The sequence below is a fragment of the Acipenser ruthenus genome, chromosome 45 (assembly GCF_902713425.1).
Source record: "Acipenser ruthenus chromosome 45, fAciRut3.2 maternal haplotype, whole genome shotgun sequence".
Classification (NCBI taxonomy): domain Eukaryota; kingdom Metazoa; phylum Chordata; class Actinopteri; order Acipenseriformes; family Acipenseridae; genus Acipenser; species Acipenser ruthenus.
Genome location: NC_081233.1, coordinates 641813 through 661872, shown reverse-complemented (window position 1 = coordinate 661872; position 20060 = coordinate 641813). Strand labels below are relative to the sequence as shown.

Below are 20060 nucleotides of genomic sequence, written 5' to 3'. Positions count from 1 at the left end.
CTGGGCAGACACATGGCAAATGACATTTAATAGAGGAAAGTGGAAGGTGCTGCACGCAGGCAATACATTTCTCCCCCTTCCTTTCTATATTGGATAATTGTGGACTCTAGTTTTTTTATTTAACATCACTGAGTCCCTTGTCCCTGTAGATTGCAACCACAATGTAGAAACATCTAGAGAATGGATGGGAATGGGCAATAAACATCACTGCTGTTTCTCTTAAAGCATGTTTATTTATTTCTAATACTGGACCCTGTCTTAATACTGTATCACATTCTGAATATGAATATAGCTGAGTTATTAATTGTAGATAATACTAAGAATACCAGATACACATTTAGCATTAAAACGCAATCCATGTGATTTCTTTACCAGTCGTTCATTATTTTGTGTATCAGCCTCCACACAAAGCCGAGCTCAGTGCGGTATACTGTAATGATGCTGCAGTCAGTCTGCCCGGACTGCACCTGAACCATCTTAAAAACACGAAGCCTCCAATAAGCTCATTTGTAAAAGTTAGTAAAGAATGGCGCTATATAATCTAAGGAAGCTGAATGTGAACTCCTAGCTGGAGCAACGAGAGAGGGAGAGAGGGGGCGGGGCAGAGAAGGAGGCGGAGACGCTGCTAGGCAACCGGCTCCTGAACATTCCACTCCGCTGAGCAGAGACCGTTAGGATTTAAAAATGCCAAAGTTCCGAGCGGCGTCAGGCGCTTCGTTTAATTAACACACCGTTGCTGACATACATTTTAATTTTGAAGATAACCATATTTTAAATACTCAAATAACACTGAATTAAAAAGCACTTTACTTCAGTTCCAGACCGTTTTCCAACAAATAAAATAGGTACGTATTTATAAGAAGTATATTTGTTATGATATTAAGAGTAAACGAATGTGCTGCAGTTTGGTGTATCATGTATTTATTTATAAAATGTTGTAGTGTTGTTTATTTATTTATTTTTTAAAATGGTATTGTTTTCACAAAATAACATCCATCCATTATCAGTTCACCTGCTGGTGTAATCAAATCACAAATATGAGTCAGTAATTCATACATAGACACGGGGGGCGTGACTGTGACTAAAGGGGCAGTTCTGTAAAAAAAAAAAAAAAAAAAGCTCAATAAATGAATGTTAACAAACACATTGTTAAAAGTCGGAGTGTAAGCGCAGCTCTGCAGCATACTGTAGCGGTCCGTGTGTTTGTGTTTCGTGTTGTGTATTCGCTCTTGTCTCCCCTGTCTGGGTGCTGTTATTACCGCTGTATTGTGTTCCTCTCCCCCAGTGTTGCCAATTCCTATTGGGTGAAAGTCACTAGACGCGCCTTAAAAAGTCGCTAAAATGTCGCTAAAATGTGGGGGGGCGCGTTGAGTAAGTATTTAATTCCAACCCTAATACACCACATCAACAATAGACGGTGTAACAATCCACACAGCACCTGAGTGCTGGAAACAACTTCAAAACACCAAAATAAATAATAATAAAATTATATATCCCTCTACAAAACGCAGGGCAGCACACAGCATACATTGTTTAAATATGTAAAATATAACATCATCCTACCTTACAATAGAGCCTGGATGACATCCTCGTCTAAGGGGGGCTCCTCTTCTTCAGGATTTGCCTGCTTGCTTTCTGAGGAGTAGGATTCCATTGTGCCAATTATTCTGAGCATGCTGGAAGGCAGGGAGTACTGGTAGCATTTCTTGCCTGCAGTTTGAAGTCCGTATCGGATGTGCAAAATTGAGTTCACAGTTAGGAGCGACAGACAATTTCTTAATTTAGTTTTAACTACATTTAATTGACTGAACACGCGCTCCACTTGTGCATTGCTGTGTGGCAGTGTAAGGATGGTCAGTGCCAGATTACAAAGTTCTTTGAATGGTTTGTCACCTGTAGCATCTCTGTAGGATTCTACTTCACACCAGAATTTCTCAGTGTTATCCACATGTTCCCACTGGATGTGATGTATGTTACGCCACTGAATCTCAATTTGGTTGATTTCTTCAGGGGATGTCATGAACATTTCTGCCAGCTCTGTTATGGGTTTCTTTGTATGGCGAAGTGCTTCACCTACAGATAATGCAGACATCTGCCGCAATATTTCTATATTGTCGGGCAGACGATTCCGGATCTCCTCCAGCAGTTTCACTGTGAAATCAACACAGCGCCCTCGTATCCCCGCTTTCGCTGCTTCTGGCACAGCATCTTCCCTGATAGCCTTCTCGGCCTCGTATCCAAGTTGGGGATGAGGATCAGGTGTTGGCGGATATCACCTTTGAGGTAATCAACCTGTGCAGTTGGAAGTGTTACACTGCACCCAAGTGATGTTACAAGCCTGATTAGTCCGTCAATTAACTTTGTTGGATCAACGTTGTCTCCCTGGAATGTTTTGTTGACAGCCTGCACCTGCGATAGCACATTTTTCACAAATATTAAGAATGCACGACTTTGTGGATCACAGTACAGGCGGTAGAGTTGGTCTGCCATGTAACAGCGCTCATTCTCTCGTGCAACGGCAAACAGAGTTTTCAGTTCAAGCCACTGTTGAAGGATTCGCCTTACTGCTGGCTCTACAGAGATCCACCTGGTGGCGCACGCCTGCAGTATCTTCTGTGGCTCTTCTCCGTCATTAATTGCAGCGAATAGTTTCTTGTAGGTTATTTGCCTTCCTGCACTTTGAGAGAACCAGTTGTAAGTTTCCTTCACTATGAAATCCAAAAACTTAGGGAGGGATTGTTCATAAGCTCGCGACACTGCCAGAATCAAACTGTGACACACACAACACACAAGAACAAGGTGAGGAATGTCAGATTTTAGTTTTGCATATACATCATTGTTTCTCCCTATCATTACCGATGCATTGTCTGTACCAATTCCAGTGAGTTTTTTGAGGTCTAGCCCCAGCGTTGCAATGCAATTCTTCAGAGCGGAAACTATTCCGTCTGCCGTGAAATCTTCAAGTTCCACAGCACTGAGAAATCGTGAAACAATTTGCTTTCGTTTCGCACTGAAGTATCTTATGACAATGCCAAGCACCTTGATCACAGAAATGTCGTTGGATTCATCTATGAGCAAACTGAATGGGCTCTCACCAACGTCTGCCACTAGCTCACTAACAAAATGAGGCCCTAATACATTATTAATGATAGCTGTACACTTAGACCTGTGCAGCTTCAGTGCAGATGCATGAGAATCTTTAAACCGAGCTCTGCACAACTCGGTTAAATGGTCGACACTTTGCACTGCGCTATGTTCTGCAATATATAGAGCCAAAAATGCTTCTGTTTCTGCAACTACATTCCTCGGCGAAGATGAAGCAAATGAATCCATACGAACCTGCCTGGTATCCGTGAAGGGTTTTGTGCATTCAATGTGCTTTGCAGCATTTGCGTGTTTAATCAGGTCCGACTTTTTTGCATTCAGTGTAGTTTTACAAAACTTACAGTAAGCTTTGTTTGCCATCCCAGGAACAGACTTCAGCCAAAGTTTGAAATCATCCTCCTTTAACCATGTCTCTCGGAAATGTTGTTCATATTTTTTAGACAATTTATCCGCCATTTCTAACAGCTGAACTCGCCTCGAAAAGAAATAACCGCCGAGGTAGAGCAAGCACGGCACGAGCTGTTACGTATATTGTCAATCGTAAAGATAACTAGCTTTGATTTGTTGAACTCTGGGGTAAGGGGAGGGGGTAGGTAAAGTCTATGCATCAAAATACTAAATGACAGTCACTACAACCTATAGGAACAGCAGGGAGTTGGTGGGATAGGCGGGATCTAGGTCATTAGCTGCAAATTGACAGTTGCTATAACCTATAGAAACAGAAGGAAGTTGTATGGCGTTATCTTTATTCAAGTATTATGTTTTATTCTGTTTGAAACAGAAAGTCGCTAGATTATCACCAGATTTTATTTAAAGTAGCTAAATTAGCTCTCTGTCGCATTCACATTAATAATATCGCCGTCATGTCTAAAAAGTCGCCAAATCTAGCGACAAATTCGCTAAATTGGCAACACTGCTCTCCCCTCGTCTGTATTCCCTGTAGCTGCGGGTTCGCTCTGTCTCTGTGGCTGTGCGAGCTGTCCTGCACGCAGGGTGCGCCCTGCTCCCTGTCATTGGCTGTTAGTTGTGTGTGCCCATTGGTCCTGGTGAGCGGCTGGGGACCAATGGGATAGCTGTTCGCTCCGGCACTCGATTAGCATAAAGGGACGGAGCTGAGTTATAAAAGGGGGCGTTGCACGCTCGTTGGGTCGTTCCAGGGCAAACAGTTAGAGCACTGGTCTCTGTAGGGTAATCCTTCAGTTCTGGCTACTGCGTGAAACGGTGCACTACATTGCTTAATCAAACGCGTCAATGGGCTTGCATGTTAAAAGCGCTATGCACACCGGACGCGAGCAAAAATAATGAAAACTATTGATTAAAATGGAGTAATGCACAACACAAGCGGCCCGAATGAAGCGAGCAAATACAGAAATACATTTGTTTTATTTGTATTTTGTTAAGCGTTGTTCGAATCGCAATGGACCAATCAGAAATAAGGTCAAAGGTAGCTGCTGTCAGGCTGTCTGTCTTGCTCACGCGACATTAAAACAGAAATAAAAAAGATCGACATCAATAAAAAATGTAATTATTAAAGTCAAAACATATAATGTTCTTTATGATGCGGGTGTCTTTGGTTAAGAAGACAATAAAAAGAAGGACGATTGAAAATTGATGGTATGTCTATCTCTCTAGTCCGAGTCCTGTCTTGTGTTTTCTTCTGCCTTTCTTTCTGCCTCTAGCCAATTATTTACAGATCTTATTCTGGTTTCTTTCTCAATTAATCAATCTGGGCCGAATGAGCATAACAGACACTTCACCTACAATGACGGTGCCATCTCATTATACAATTAGTCCATCACAATGGTGCAAGCAAACTACAATTCCCAGAATCCCTTGCCCGTGTCTGTAGTCCCATGTGTGATGCCATAGGTCTGCCTGCCTCTGAGTTGTGATTACACAGGCATATTCTGCTGATTAGATTCCTTCTTGCTTTGACATGCTACTTTCAGTATGCAAGTTTAGGGTGAAATTATCAACACTCCTTATATATATACCCTGTTCCAGCATCACAAAAAGTGTGTAGATTTATATGGGCCGAATATGTTTGTTTTTTGTTATGAATGCAAGTTTTTATTTATTTTGTTCACTGCGGTTCATACGTCTCTTACTGGAAGTAGTCCCTGGTGTGAGCCCCAAGTGAGGTATTAGCAAACCGGTACTTAACAACATGTAGACACTGGTTTCCCCTATAGGGGGGGATCTTTAAATCCGTGCACCAGTCGGAATCGGAAGTTACATTGCTTGGGTTGCTTGGAGAAAAAGACACGAGAAAACAGAAAGAATATAAGGTAGAGAGAGAAAGAGAGCGGTGAGTTATAGGAATTGAATTCACTCCACCCTCTGGAAACCCCGTGTGTGGTTCGGGGGTGTGTAATGTGTTCATATTATATAGAGGACCGGGAGTTTGATGCGAGACTCGAGCAGACACAGCAGCGCATTCATTATTATTAAAGCTGCTCGCAGACTCTCCGGCGCCGGCACTCTGAGCGCTCTTTGAAACAGACTGAGTTCGGATCGGATTTGTATTCATGTTGGGTTAATCAGAGATGAGTATCGGCGTCCTGTCTGTAGTACTGCAGGAGATTTGAATCGCAGTTTGTCCCGCTCTGTGCAGCACCGTCCCGTTTGTAACGCGGTGCATGAACTGCATTGTGCTAAACTGTCAGGTGTCCTCCTGTACTGTACGTGCATCGGCGTGGTTAATAATAATAATAATAATAACAATAACGCAATGACCGATGCTTTCTACACGATCGCAATGTGCTGGGTGTCAAGAAGGGCTACCAGATATCACTATCTCCATAGTTATACTACATTTATATTAACTCTATATTGCTATGAATTGTAATGTGTTCAAGTAAAGGATTGAGCAGTATGAATTATTTTTCGCTATATTCTGTGTCGGTTGGCAGTTCTAAGATTTGTTTTTGTTTACAATGAGAAATGGAGTCTCGAGGCCACATTTTAAGGTCAAGGTCTTGGTCTCGGCACGTCGGGTCTTGGTCTTGGCAGGTCTGGGTCTCTGGCTCGGCACGTTGGGTCTTGGTCTTGGGCTCAGCATGTCTGCTCCGGGTCTCGGGCTCGGCACGTCTGGTCTGGGTCTTGGTTTCGGCATGTCGGGTCGGGTCTGGTCTTGGTCTTTATAGCAGGCAGCAAACAGATTGGTCTCATTCATAAACATTCAAGATTATTTTATTTCCTCTTTTATCATATATCCTTTTTTATCCTTCAAAATTCACTCACATGGGGCTCCCGAGTGGCGCATCCAGTAAAGGCGCTCCGCGTGGAGTGCAGGATGTGCCCTATAGCCTGGACGTCGCGAGTTCGAGTCCAGGCTATTCCTTTGCCGACCGAGGACGGGAGCTCCCAGGGGGTGGCGCTCAATTGGCCGAGCGTCGTACGGGGGAGGGAGGGTTAGGTCGGCAAGGGTGTCCTCGGCTCACCGCGCTCCTCCGACGCTGTAGCTCTGAGGTGGCTGCGTGGCGAGTCCGCAGTGTGAAAAAAAGCGGTCGGCTGACGGCACACGCTTCTGAGGACAGCGTGTGTTCATCTTCACCCTCCCGAGTCAGCGCAGGGGTGATAGCGGTGAGCTGAGCCTAAAAATAATTGTCCATTCCAAATTGGCAACGCCTAAATTAAAATAATAATAATAATAATAATAATAATAATTTCACTCACATGTATACATTGACAGCTATTATACAACATAATGTAACCATTATACTGTAGAGCAGCATTCAAATTACTAAATTTAACACATCAGACTTCGTACTGCTACAGCGTCTCTCAGCCTCCCCCATGAAGCAAACTGTCCTCCTGCCACCAAATACATTTCCTGTGATATATTAGTTACCTTAACAAAATTGTGTGAGTAACACAAATGCAGAGAAATATGACTGTCTGTACATACCTGTCAAGTCTTCCATTTTGATCAGGACCCTCTTTAAGATGTTTCCAATTATATGTAACTATTTAATGTAAATGTTTTTATACACCTTTTCAGGTTATGTAGTGTGTAAGTGAATTGACTGTAACTGGAAAAAGTCAATAGAACACATTTTTCAGTTGTTGCATTTTTTGTGTTTATTTGATTTATCAAAAGAAAATTTGCTTTCCAAAAATAAGTAGTTATTATCGTTGTTGTTCTTATTCTTCTAGCAAAAATTAATTTAGTTTAGTTGGTCACAACAAAAATATATGTTTATGTTTGGTCTCGGTCTTGGTACGTTTGTTCTCAGTCTCAGTCTTGGTCTCAGTATGTTAGGTCTCGATTTTGGTCTCAGTACATTTGGTCTCGGTCTTGGTATGTTTGGTCTCGGTATGTTAATTCTCTATTTTGGTTTTGGTCTTGGTCTCGGTATGTTTGGTCTCGGTCTCGGTACGTTTGGTCTCGGTCTTGGTCTCGGTATGTTTGGTCTTGGTCTCAGTCTTGGTACGTTTGGTCTCGGTCTCGGTATGTTTGGTCTTGGTCTCAGTCTTGGTCTCGGTACGTTTGGTCTCGGTCTCTGTCTCAGTCTCGGTACGTTTGGTCTCGGTCTCGGTATGTTTGGTCTTGGTCTCGGTCTTGGTGTCGGTATGTTTGGTCTCGGTACGTTTGGTCTCGGTCTTGGTGTCGGTATGTTTGGTCTCGGTACGTTTGGTCTCGGTCTTGGTCTCAGTACATTTGGTCTCGGTCTCTGTATGTTTGGTCTCGATCTTGGTCTTGGTCTCAGTATGTTTGGTCTCGATCTTGGTCTCGGTACGTTTGGTCTCGGTAGTAATAAGTAGTTATTATCGTTGTTGTTCTTATTCTTCTAGCAAAAATTAATTTAGTTTAGTTGGTCACAACAAAAATATATGTTTATGTTTGGTCTCGGTCTTGGTACGTTTGTTCTCAGTCTCAGTCTTGGTCTCAGTATGTTAGGTCTCGATTTTGGTCTCAGTACATTTGGTCTCGGTCTTGGTATGTTTGGTCTCGGTATGTTAATTCTCTATTTTGGTTTTGGTCTTGGTCTCGGTATGTTTGGTCTCGGTCTCGGTACGTTTGGTCTCGGTCTTGGTCTCTGTATGTTTGGTCTTGGTCTCAGTCTTGGTACGTTTGGTCTCGGTCTCGGTATGTTTGGTCTTGGTCTCAGTCTTGGTCTCAGTACGTTTGGTCTCGGTCTCTGTCTCAGTCTCGGTATGTTTGGTCTCAGTCTTGGTGTCGGTATGTTTGGTCTCGGTACGTTTGGTCTCGGTCTTGGTCTCAGTATGTTTGGTCTCGGTCTTGGTCTCAGTACATTTGGTCTCGGTCTCTGTATGTTTGGTCTCGATCTTGGTCTTGGTCTCAGTATGTTTGGTCTCGATCTTGGTCTCAGTATGTTTGGTCTCGGTACGTTTGGTCTCGGTCTTGGTATGTATTATTTAAATAAATAAATAAATAATAATAGTACAAAGTGTAGTGTGTAGTGTGTAGTGTATTAAAATGTTGTGAAGTTCTTAGTGATATAGTGATATTTGTTATATATACAGAAATCAAGAAACAAAAAGACTGATGATTCAAACAGTAAACCTTTATTAATCTTATAATCCCAAGAAATCCACACAGAAATACAGACTATAAACAGTGAGCTATGACTCACTCTATTACATGTTTCCTGTTTAGTTAAAACTGCAGCATCATATTCAAATATAACTACGATGTGCCTGTTTACTACATTCAACAGAATAGCATAAGGTGCAATCTGCTTCATCAGAAACCAGGCCTTGTTGGCTGTCCAGTTTGTTTGCATTCCCTAGAGGCAGGTCGTTTCAGCTGCAGGCAGGCAGGCACACAAGCTTCCTCCCTCCTTGAAGCTTTCTGGCCACTCTTTGTGTCACTCTGATGTCACTAAACAGGCCTAACCCTAACCAGACTCACTCCTGCCACTACCTGCAGCAGCAGAGGGTATGACTGTCCGCTCTGCTGCAGCTCAGGGAAGCAACACAAAAGTGCAAACAAGGAAAATAAAAGGTTTCTTTCTCTTTTGTTTTCCAAGTGGAGTTTTTGTATACTGGTGCTGATGACCTCATACAGGGCCAACTACAGACACACGCTCTTAAATATATAAAAACTTCTAACTATGTAAAAACTAACACAGTATTGTAAAACTATTGTTATATTTAAAGACAAGAAAGTGCTTAAAAGAAACAGTAATGAGAATGGCAAGTTAACCCATCCCCCCCTCTGTGCTTCTCCCCTCTATCCTATACTAAAGCACTGCTAACCAAGGTGGTCCGATTCATTTTCTGAAAGCTTACTGACCCCACAATATTATCACTGGACCCCTTTTTGTTTGCTTGTGTTTTACACTTCAGTTTGGATCATGTAGATATTTCAAAAGGCAGCGTTCTAGATGATAATAACTAAAACCAAACTGCTGCTGCGTCCTCAATCAGACCAAGTGAGCCACAGCAAAGGTACCAGGATGCAGCAGTTTATTAACAAGCTGCATTTTAAACAGCTGTGGATCCAGAATTAAAAAAAACAAGTGAAGCAGCTTTGGAAAAGACTCCTCAAGGCTGATTGTGAGGAAGTGAGGTGGGGAAGCATATTAGCGTTGCGCAGCGCACTGAAGCCCTGAAGCATTGTACACTGAAGTATGAGCAACACTTGTATGCTTCCCCACCTCGCTTCATCACAATCAGCCTTGAGGAGTCTTTTCAGAAGCCGCAATTGCTGGAATAGTTAGTAAGCACAGGAGATCATGCTCGGAGCAGAAACAATAGAGAATCATAGAGGCATAGAGCTATCTTTTTAAGGCAGTAGTGAGGATTTGCTAGCTGCCTGGAAAGGAGGCTGTGTGGTCCAGTGGTTAAAAAAAGGGCTTGTAACCAGGAGGTCCCCGGTTCAAATCCCGGCTCAGCCACTGACTCATTGTGTGACCCTGAGCAAGTCACTTAACCTCCTTGTGCTCCGTCTTTCGGGTGAGACGTAGTTGTAAGCGACTCTGCAGCTGATGCATAGTTCACACACCCGAGTCTCTGTAAGTCGCCTAGTCTCTGTAAGTCGCCTTGGATAAAGGTGTCTGCTAATTAAATAAATAATAATAAAAAATGGTCTTATTTAGTAGAGGTTTATTCAACTAATAATTATATATATTAAAAAAATAAAACAGCTACCACTGTTTTAAATAGACTGAATAACCTAAACTATCACCTAGATACCTATCACCTAAAAAGAAACCTGGATAGATAAATGAATAGATAGATAAATTAATGCACCTCAATATTGTGTCCCTTCTCTTATCCGTACTGATAAAGCAAGGAAGACGTTACTTGGATCATGGTAGCGTTATAGCTAGCTATCTGCTCCTGATTTATTTATTATATATATATATATATTTTTTTCATAGATATAATTTTGATAAAGTAATAATTCTCTCTCTATTATGTGTTCATTTTTCGCGTGGGTGAAACCAGGATTAACATTATAACAAGACTGGAGCCTCTATTCTCCATACAGATTAAATTAGCATTTTATAGACACTGAATAAACTTCATATCCTGTTAGGTCACTGTCTGTTATATTATAACATTGTTATGTTTTATCAGTTATTTAATTTTACTTTTGGTCTATAAAATAAACTTTTAAATTGTAAGCACGTTGTGATTAGTGAAAGTATTTGTACTCCATATGATTTGCATTGTGTTCCTCACGTGTATCTTCACCGGACGCTGTCGTACAGAATTCTGCCCTTGCTGAATTCTGCACTGCTTTGAGATGTGCGCATGCGCGAGTGTCTCGCTGAAGTTTGTCTCTGTGATTACTTAAACTATTCATTTATTCATCGGCGTGGTTCACCATGAACTTTTGGTATTACAAATTTTAGACAACAAAACAGTATGAAAACGTCAAAACTCAAAACAGCTGGCGAACGGCCATTTCCTCACATTACGCTTCTTTAAAACTGACCAGATGAGATTTTTATTTGAATATTTTAGTGATAAGCAGGGATCCTAGGAATCTGTTTGCTGCAGAATAATATTCCTGTTCACTCAGGGTCGGTCATATAAACTGCAGCGTAAGGGATCAGAAAAATGCTACTGCAGAAAAAACTAGTAGCAAATTAAGAGTTTTGGTAGCAAAATGCTATCAAATGTACGTTTATGGCGAGCCTTGTACAGAACACACACACACAATAGGTTATTAAACAAGTACAGAATGGAATATCACAGTGATGTAGATCATTAAAGATTGCTACAGAGGATTCTCTTTGATAGGAATGTGTAGTATTTTGCTGCACTACTCTATAGTAAAGCTCTGGGTTCTGTGGAGACAGTGGTTCTCAGACTGGGGGTTGGGACCCCCTGGGGGTCACAGAAAGGTTTTTAACAACCACATTTCAAGCAGACCTTCCATCCGCGATGACTGCAGTGCATTGCAGCAGCTCTTTATAGAGAGCAGACATGGCATTGCAAACTCTGTCAGATAGATTTCATTCTGCTTTATTATTCACACATTCCATGTTCACACAATTTAGATTGAGGTATTTCTATAATTTTTTCAGTAAATGTTTTTTTTCCAGACTAAAGTGCCTTTAAAGGGGTCCCAGCTGGAGATAGTTTGAGAGCCACTGCTGTAAAAGCTTTTCAGGATGTTTTTAATCTTTGAAACAGATAAAGGGGAGCTGTTCATAGCAGCACAGATCATTCCACTCAGCCCCCCCATCCTCCCGCAGCACCATCTCCCCACAGTGCTCATAGTAAGGATTGTTGGGCTCCCCGGGGGCCCAGTTAGTGTAGTTTAGATGGGCCTTCTTATCCTTACCAGCAACCCAGTACCACTTATCATACACAACGGTTCTGTGCAGTCCGATCCAGAATCGCGACACAGTGCTGTTCCTGACGAGCTCCGACACTCTGTTCTGTGCAGCCAGGCTTGTGAGGCTCACTAGGTCAGTGTAGCGATCCTTGCAGTACTGCCAAGCCTCCGGCCAGACCATACTGTGAGAGATCAGGTGGAGCTCCTCGGGGAGTGGACTGCCTGCTGATAATAATAATAATACTAATAATAATAAAAATAATAATTTCATTTACTTTAATATGCTTTTATGTGTGTGACACTCATGTGCTATTCATGTGCCAGTCATGAGTGTTGGTTTAATGTTTGCAGTAATATTTAAAATGTGCTTCTACAGCTGCCATCAGCCTGCACTTCTTTATGACAGCACTGTGGTTCAGATTATCCGTGAGTCAGACTGCACTCGCATCTCACATGCGACAATGTAACCTGTACACACTGCAGCATAGCCTACTGATGAGAAAATCATTCGAGTACAGGGTGACATTGTCAGGCAGTAGATTTTGTTTAAAAAGACATATTCTTTGTACTGTACAATATAATGTAACTCTGTATATTAGGATTCCACGCCGAAAGACAGTCTTCAGCTCTCCTAGTGTTGTTGCTGAATAGTTGCACACACTCTCCCTCAGCTTATATAGCTCTAGTGCAGGGGTGTCCAATCACAGTGCTGGACCATTCCAATCCAGCTTTAACAGCTGAAATGAGAGCAGTAACTACTTCAGGGACTGGATGCAGCTTTAATTGGTTCAATTAAACAATTTAGAACAGGCTTGGAACAAAGACCGGGAGTGGAAGGGACCACTTTGACCCCCCCCCCCCCCCCCCCCCCCCCCGGTCTAGTGGATCACATGACACATGAGGTGGGCTGTCAATCACACTGAACAGAAAAGTCTACAATGAGTGGTTTAGATCAGGGCTTCTCAAACTCGGACCCCCTGTGTCTGCTGGTTTTCATTCCAACTGAGCTCTCAATTGCTTAACTAGACCTTTAATTGAACTAATAATTTGCTTAATTAGACCTTTTTACTTGTTTCCAGCTCTTAAACAGTTGCAGTTCAAGTTACTTATCAAATGTTACAGCGAACTTGAAATATGCAACTGTTCAAGAGCTGAAAACAAGTAAAAAGCTCCAATTAAGCAAATTATCAGTTCAATTAAGGGTCTAGTTAAATAATTGACAGCTTGGCTGGAATGAAAACCAGCAGACACAGGGGGTCCCCAGGACTGAGTTTGAGAAGCCCTGGTTGAGATGTCCCGAGTTGCACTGCAGGGAGCTGGTGTCAGGCAGGCAGTTGCCTCACGCTAGATTCAGCTTTCACATTATTTTTGCACACAAATCTCACATGGCTTCAATAGGTGTAGTGGTTCACATGACACATGAGATTGCAATGCTACTGTGGTTTGTGAATCACACTGAAGTGATTACACTGCATACCTTGAGAGACCGCAGTGGAAGGGGGGCTTGTGGGGTCTGAATCTGTAAAGAAAACACACAACAACAAGATTTAGTGTTTCCTGTTTCAAGTGTATTGTTCAAATGCATTTCAATGAAACTGTGTCTATGCTGCTGTCTGCACCAGAGCAATGCTGACAATGACATGGTGTATTGTTTTCAAATATATATAATAAATAGACAGTAAGAATGTATATCACAGCACACGTCTCTCCTGGGTATAACAATGAGGGGTAGCTGCTCCCTCTCACACTCTTAATGACCGGGCTGGATTCTGGTTCTTCAGATCTCTAGGCTACACCCTGTCCTGCTCTGGAGGTCAGACAGCTACTGAAGGATCAGATGGACTGGGCCTCTGAGTCCCTGCTCACAGACGGGTGCAAACACTGAGCTGAATAATTAAATAAACCCCACGTAGTGTGTAATGTGCAGCACAGAAGAGATCACACAGCCATTAAATAAACCTCATGTAAAACAATAAGACCCCACGTAGTCTGTAATGTGCAGCACAGAAGAGATCACACAGCCATTAAATAAACCCCATGTCAAACAATAAGACCCACGTCGTCTGTAATGTGCAGCACAGAAGAGATCACACAGCCATTAAATAAACCCCATGTAAAACAATAAGACCGTGTGTCAGTGTGTGTGTATCATTGTGTGTGTGTGTGTGCATGTGTGTGTGTATGTGTCAGTGTGTGTGTATCATTGTGTGTGTGTGTGTCTGTGTGTCAGTGTGTATCTGTGTGTGTGTTTGTCAGGGTGTGTGTGTCAGTGTGTATGTATCATTGTGTGTGTGTGTGTGTGTATTTGTGTGAGTATTTGTGTTTGTGTCAGTGTGTGTGTGTGTGTGTGTGTGTGTGTGTGTGGTGCTGTCCTCACCAGGGCAATGGTGAACTCCCTGTTGAATTAGTGAGGTTGATAAGAACACTGAGATTCATGTATAACTCATGGTGTGGGCTGTCAATCACACTGTACAAACTGCCATCTTCAAACTGCACTTACCTTGAGAGACCGGAGTGGAAGGGGGGCTCGAGGATTCTGCTTCTGTAACAAGAAATAGAGAAAAAAAGAAAGTTTATAGCAAATCCAGATTCCTGCAGTGGTTCTGAATCCACTGAAGTGATTACACTGCATACCTTGAGAGACCGCAGTGGAAGGGGGGCTTGTGGGGTCTGAATCTGTAAAGAAAACACACAAGAAGAAGATTTAGTGTTTCCTGTTTCAAGTGTATTGTTCAAATGAATTTAAATGAAACTGTGTCTATGCTGCTGTCTCCACCAGGGCAATGCTGAGAATGACATGGTTTATTGTTTTCAAATAAATATAATAAATAGGCAGTAAGAATGTATATCACAGCACACGTCTCTCCTGGGTATAACAATGAGGGGGAGCTGCTCCCTCTCACACTCTTAATGACCGGGCTGGTTTCTGGTTCTTCAGATCTCTAGGCTACCCCCTGCCCTGCTCTGGAGGTCAGACAGCTACTGTAGGATCAGATGGACTGAGCCTCTGAGTCCCTGCTCACAGACTGGGGTGCAAACACTGAGCTGAACAAGAGCACAGACTGAACAGGGAGCCTTCAGTCACAGCAGAACAAGGGGTACTGATAGCTGCAATCCACATCACCCCATTACCTCTGGAAGGATATTGACCATCTGTGACAGGCTAGCTGCAGAGAGGACTTCAGACCAGAAAGAATCACAGAGACAGACGTACTGTGTGTAACTGAATCACGGCAGCGCTCAGTGTTTTAATAAACAAACAAAAGGTTTTAAACAGAAAAGCAGGACACGGCACTTGAGACCAAAATAGAGACAAACAAAACGGACTAACATTTAAACAAACGGTGGATGAACAGACAAACAAACACGGGGAGTACAAATAACTTATATTTACTTTCTTTCACTTTTAGTTACTCCTTCTCCACACCCGTTCTCCACTCAAACACACAACCCCGAGTGAAGGAAATGTGCATCTATATATACTGTTGTATCGGGATTCAATTACTAATTAATTATTCACTTGAATCCCAGCACGTGAATTAATTATGCATTATACATTTTAAATACTCGTGCTCATTACCCACATTATATCCTGTGTACCAACTACAATACACCAACATTAACACACCACACACAACATACAACATAAAACACAAGCATACACACAGGGGCGGGGCACATTGCCACACCATCCCATCAGGCTGAGCAGGGACCCTGTGATTGAAACTGGTGGACCACCAGGACCTACTGAAGAGATCTAATCATGCTTCCCTCTTTGAACCTGAAGGTTTACACTGAATTAAATGAGAACACAGTCTGAACAGGGTCCTCACCCTCACAGCAGAAGAAAGGCAACTGATTGTTGCAGCCATAGTCATTCCATCCACCAGTGTTACTCATCATCACACAGTTCTCACTGCCTCCCCAATTGTTTGGTTCCCCTTTGCTCCAGTTGTGAAATGTGTAGCTATCCCCCTGGTGTGACCACTTCCAGGGCTCATTGAACAGGCCTATCCAGAAGGGCTTGCCCTGCGCTTTCTTCACTATTTCTTCATTTTCACTAGCGTTCTTTATACTGACGAGGTCGGTGTGGTGTTCTCTACAGTACTGCTGAGCTTCAGTCCAGTTTTTCAGTTCTTCAATCAGGGTGTATCTCTCAGTGATGTTGCTGGTCTCTGTAAACACAAACAGCAGATCAAAATCAATGTCAGCTGTGGAGGTGCGCTGGCTCTCCTGTTGTATAGTGATTGAACCCGAGTCACATCCGGCTCAGCTATCAAGTTCATGAAAAGCAGCATCTCTAGCAGTGCATGGGAGTCTCTTTAGTTTATGTCTGAAAAGTATTTAATAGCAAAGTGGGGGATGGGGGAGTCTATTTAATGATTTAGGAATAATCATTGTTCTTTTTCAAATTGATCATTCATTTTCCTCACAGTCGGTGCACAATCAATATGAAGCAAACAGGATCATTATGAATCCCCCCCCCCCCCCCTCCCCCCCTCCCCATGTGCTTTCATGTCTTTCCTGTACTGGCTGCTATTTGTCTGTTTTGAAGTTCCAATGACAGTTTCAACATTCTAAAGCTCTGAGGGCGTCGACTGAATGATAATGAGCACTCTACTAGGAACCTGATTGGCTGAGGGAGTGAAAGAGAAGTTACATTTGTCACGAGCAACAAGACTGGCTCATCACTGTGGAGGCTGTACCTCATGAAACATGGCATTTATGCAGCCTAGTGTTGGTTAGGGAAGCACCTGCCAACCGAGCACCTGCTGTGCTATCAGCTGTGTATGAGTCTGTCAGATCCTTTGCTCATGGTGACTGAAACTAACTTGCAACAGGGAGATGCAGCTTTTATATATTGCAGAATACCTGTCAAACCTAATTTGCATAACAAACGAATCAGTCATGTGAGGTTCAGCCCACTACACACAATACAGCAAAGCTACAACCCTCTTTATCACCTTTTATTCTAATACAAATAGTTATTTAACTGCTAAACATATTTCTTATACATATATAATAAGGGCTACATATTTAAGACGAGGATTTTGCTGTCTGGAATATAAACAATCTAAACAAAAAATAAGCACATTTCTTTGAATTCACATTTTCTTAAGTTTCTTATGAAGGAAAAACAATCATAAGAAACTGTGTTATGAATAACACAACTTCTTAACACTTTTCTTAATAACAAACTTAGAAACATACTGTATTTGAGAGGATGTTTCTTCTTTTGAACGTTTCAAGATTATGGCCCCTGTGCAGTATCCAGGGGACCTGGCTTCAACCCCCAGTCCAGTCAGCTGTTTCATTAACAAAGGAATTGAATCTCAACTCACCGCTGTAGCACATGAAATAGTTTCCCTGACTGCAGAGTGAATCCTCCCACTCTCCCTCCACATTGACTGAAGCACAGAAGAGGTATGGTTCCCAGTTGGAGTAGATGACATCACCTCCACTGGACCACTGCCAGTTCTCTTTGTCATGATACAGCCCGATCCAGTAATACAAGTTATATAGAGTAAATGAAGGTATAAGACCTATAAGCTCATTAACCCTGGCCTGGTCTTGAATGGTGGGCAGGTCTCTGCCTTGGTTTCTGCAGTAGCTCTGAGCTTCCTGCCATGTCTTCCCAGTTCCTCCATAGAAACACTGACCAGAGGAGCCGCCTGGGGAGAGGGGACAGCACAATAAAGATGAGTGAAAACGTGTTCTTCAGAGAAAAGATTTCCACTGGAAATGGAACCAACAGTCACAGAATACTGGTCTTGTAAGAATGTAGGACACTAGTAGAACTGTATGGTGATAATAAATATACTAACATGCTTGTGGTTTGTACTGTAACACGAGTATCATTCTGGGATGAGTGACGAAGGTCATGGAAACACCAGGTAGCCAAAGAAATCGTTGTGAGAAAAACTCAGTTCACTGTCAATCAATGTTAATGTTATTTTAGAATGTGTAAAGGAACATGTCTTGTTATTATAGGATATTGCACAGCACAGGACAGCACAATACCTTTTACCTTTTACCCTTTTAACCCCAATTAGACTCTCTGTGATTGATTCTCAAAGTGGAAACTGGTAGATTTGTCACCACCAGGACCTATTGAAGAGATCTAATCATGCTTCCCTCTTTGAACCTGAAGGTTTACACTGAATTAAATGAGAACACATTCTGAACAGGGTCCTCACCCTCACAGCAGATGAAAGACTTCTGATCATTGCAGGGAGCATCATGCCATCCACCAGTCTTACTCATCACACACTTCTCAACCCCTCCCCAATTGTTTGGTTCCCCGTTTCTCCAGTTGTAAAATGTGTAGCTATCCCCCTGGTGTGACCACTTCCAGGGCTCATTGAACAGGCCTATCCAGAAGGGCTTGCCCTGCGCTTTCTTCACTATTTCTTCATTTTCACTAGCGTTCTTTATACTGACGAGGTCGGTGTGTTGTTCTCTACAGTACTGCTGAGCTCCAGTCCAGGTTTTCAGTTCTTCAATCAGGGTGTATCTCTCAGTGATGTTGCTGGTCTCTGTAAACACAAACAAACAGCAGCTGAGAGGCTGGGAGCTGTGGAGGTCAGCTGGCTCTGAACCCAAAACAAACTGTGTTTTCATCAATCCTACAATTTATCACAAACTGCTTCTTGTCTACAGTCAAGTACATCTTTGTGTTATTTAAAAATAAGGGGCAAAATTCTCCGAAAGTTGTTACGCCAGAAGTATATTTTTTAGTTGGCTAATTTATTCCTGTTTCGTTATTCTCAGTTGGGTATTGTAGATCACATTGCAGACAGTTTGATATTCTCAGTAATGAGTTTAAGTCTGTGAATGTGTAGACACTGGCTATCACTAATTAATCAATGTAATTTACTCAGTATGCAAACGCAGAGACACTGGTTATCAATAATTAATCAATGTAATTTACTCAGTATGCAAACGCAGAGACACGGGTTATCGCCGTGTGTAATTTACTCAGTACGCAAACGCAGATACACAGGAATACACAAGCAGCAACGTGACTGCTGAGAAAAGAGGAACAAAGACATCACTGCCTGAATACACAAGCAGCAACGTGACTGACTGCTGAGAAAACAGGAACAAAGACATCACTGCCTGAATACACAAGCAGCAACGTGACTGACTGCTGAGAAAACAGGAACAAAGACATCACTGTCTGAATACACAAGCAGCAACATGACTGACTGCTGAGAAAAGAGGAACAAAGACATCACTGCCCGAATACACAAGCAGCAACGTGACTGACTGCTGAGAAAAGAGGAACATACATCACTGCCCGAATACACAACAGCAACATGACTGACTGCTGAGAAAAGAATGAAAACCTTCCTGCCCGATCTCGAATCATCCATGACATACAGGCAGCCATTTTCAAAGAAGCATCATCACCTTCATGAGGAATTCAAAGAGGAGCTTTTACAATTTCAGTGTTTCTAACAAACAGTACCAGCTTGGTCTGATCAGAAATGCTGATCAGACCCCCTCGGCCAGGAAAGACCCATATTTTGCCAACAGTTCACAAATTGGGAGAAAAACAGAGAAGCAGCACAACTGTAACATTCTGTGATCTTCATCAGATCTTCAAACAAAACCTAATATTAGATAAAAGGGACCCTGCGTGAACAAATAACACAAAAATTTGATACATATTTCATTTATTTATTAAAGAAAGTTATGCAACACCCAATTCCCCTGTGTGAAAAAGTAATCACCCCCTTAGACTCAATAACTGGTTACGCCACCTTTAGCAGCAATAACTGCAATCAAGTGCTTCCTGTAGTTATTGGCTGTGGTTGAGTAGGAAAGATTCTGGCTGGGGATCTCAAGCACAATAGAAAGAAAGAAACGCTGATGTACAGGTAAGTAAGCTGGGCTGAGTTGAGTGGGGGACGGAGGGGGGTGATGCTGGGACGCCAGAATCACCATCGTGCCCTCTTGAGGTGTCGTGGGCTAGTCGACAAAACACTGAGGATGGAAGGTGCCCACTTGAAGACCCCAGAGATGTACCCTACTTAGCTCAATCCAGACGGTTGTCATGCTGATGCGCTGGGGAGACCGCACTGTGGTTGATCCCCGGAGCCAGCATTGCAGCCGTTGTGTGTGCTGATGCGTCAGGGAGGCAAAATAAGCTGATCCCTGGAGCCAGCATTACACTTCAGCCATCAACACC

At 42.6% G+C, this 20060-nt stretch overlaps 1 protein-coding gene across 2 annotated transcripts; it reads right to left on the bottom strand.

Moving 5' to 3' along the window:
* Positions 1–10869: 10869 nt before the first annotated feature.
* On the bottom strand, positions 10870–18245 carry LOC117965879 (C-type mannose receptor 2-like). 2 transcript variants are annotated; one of them, XM_059013421.1, is made up of 7 exons: positions 18064–18245; positions 17209–17538; positions 15700–16041; positions 14501–14542; positions 14367–14408; positions 13344–13385; positions 10870–12091 (listed from the first exon to the last, which is right to left on the bottom strand). In XM_059013421.1, exons 1-7 carry the CDS (start codon positions 18128–18130, stop codon positions 11706–11708), a joined length of 1251 nt encoding a protein of 416 aa, XP_058869404.1. In that variant the 5' UTR covers positions 18131–18245; the 3' UTR covers positions 10870–11705. The 2 variants fall into 2 exon arrangements, with proteins under 2 accessions (XP_058869404.1, XP_058869405.1); XM_059013422.1 differs by having other exon boundaries at positions 10870–12088.
* Between the last annotated feature and the right edge of the window lie 1815 nt (positions 18246–20060).

Excerpts from the sequence above, each read along its gene's own strand:
- LOC117965879 (XM_059013421.1), bottom strand. The coding sequence starts at position 18,130 with ATGAGTAAGACTGGTGGATGGCATGATGCTCCCTGCAATGATCAGAAG. Across the intron at positions 17,539-18,063 it reads GTCTTTCATCTGCTGTGAGG|GCGGCTCCTCTGGTCAGTGT; the intron begins GTGAGGACCCTG and ends CCCTCTCCCCAG. Across the intron at positions 14,409-14,500 it reads TTCCACTGCGGTCTCTCAAG|AAGCAGAATCCTCGAGCCCC; the intron begins GTATGCAGTGTA and ends TTCTTGTTACAG.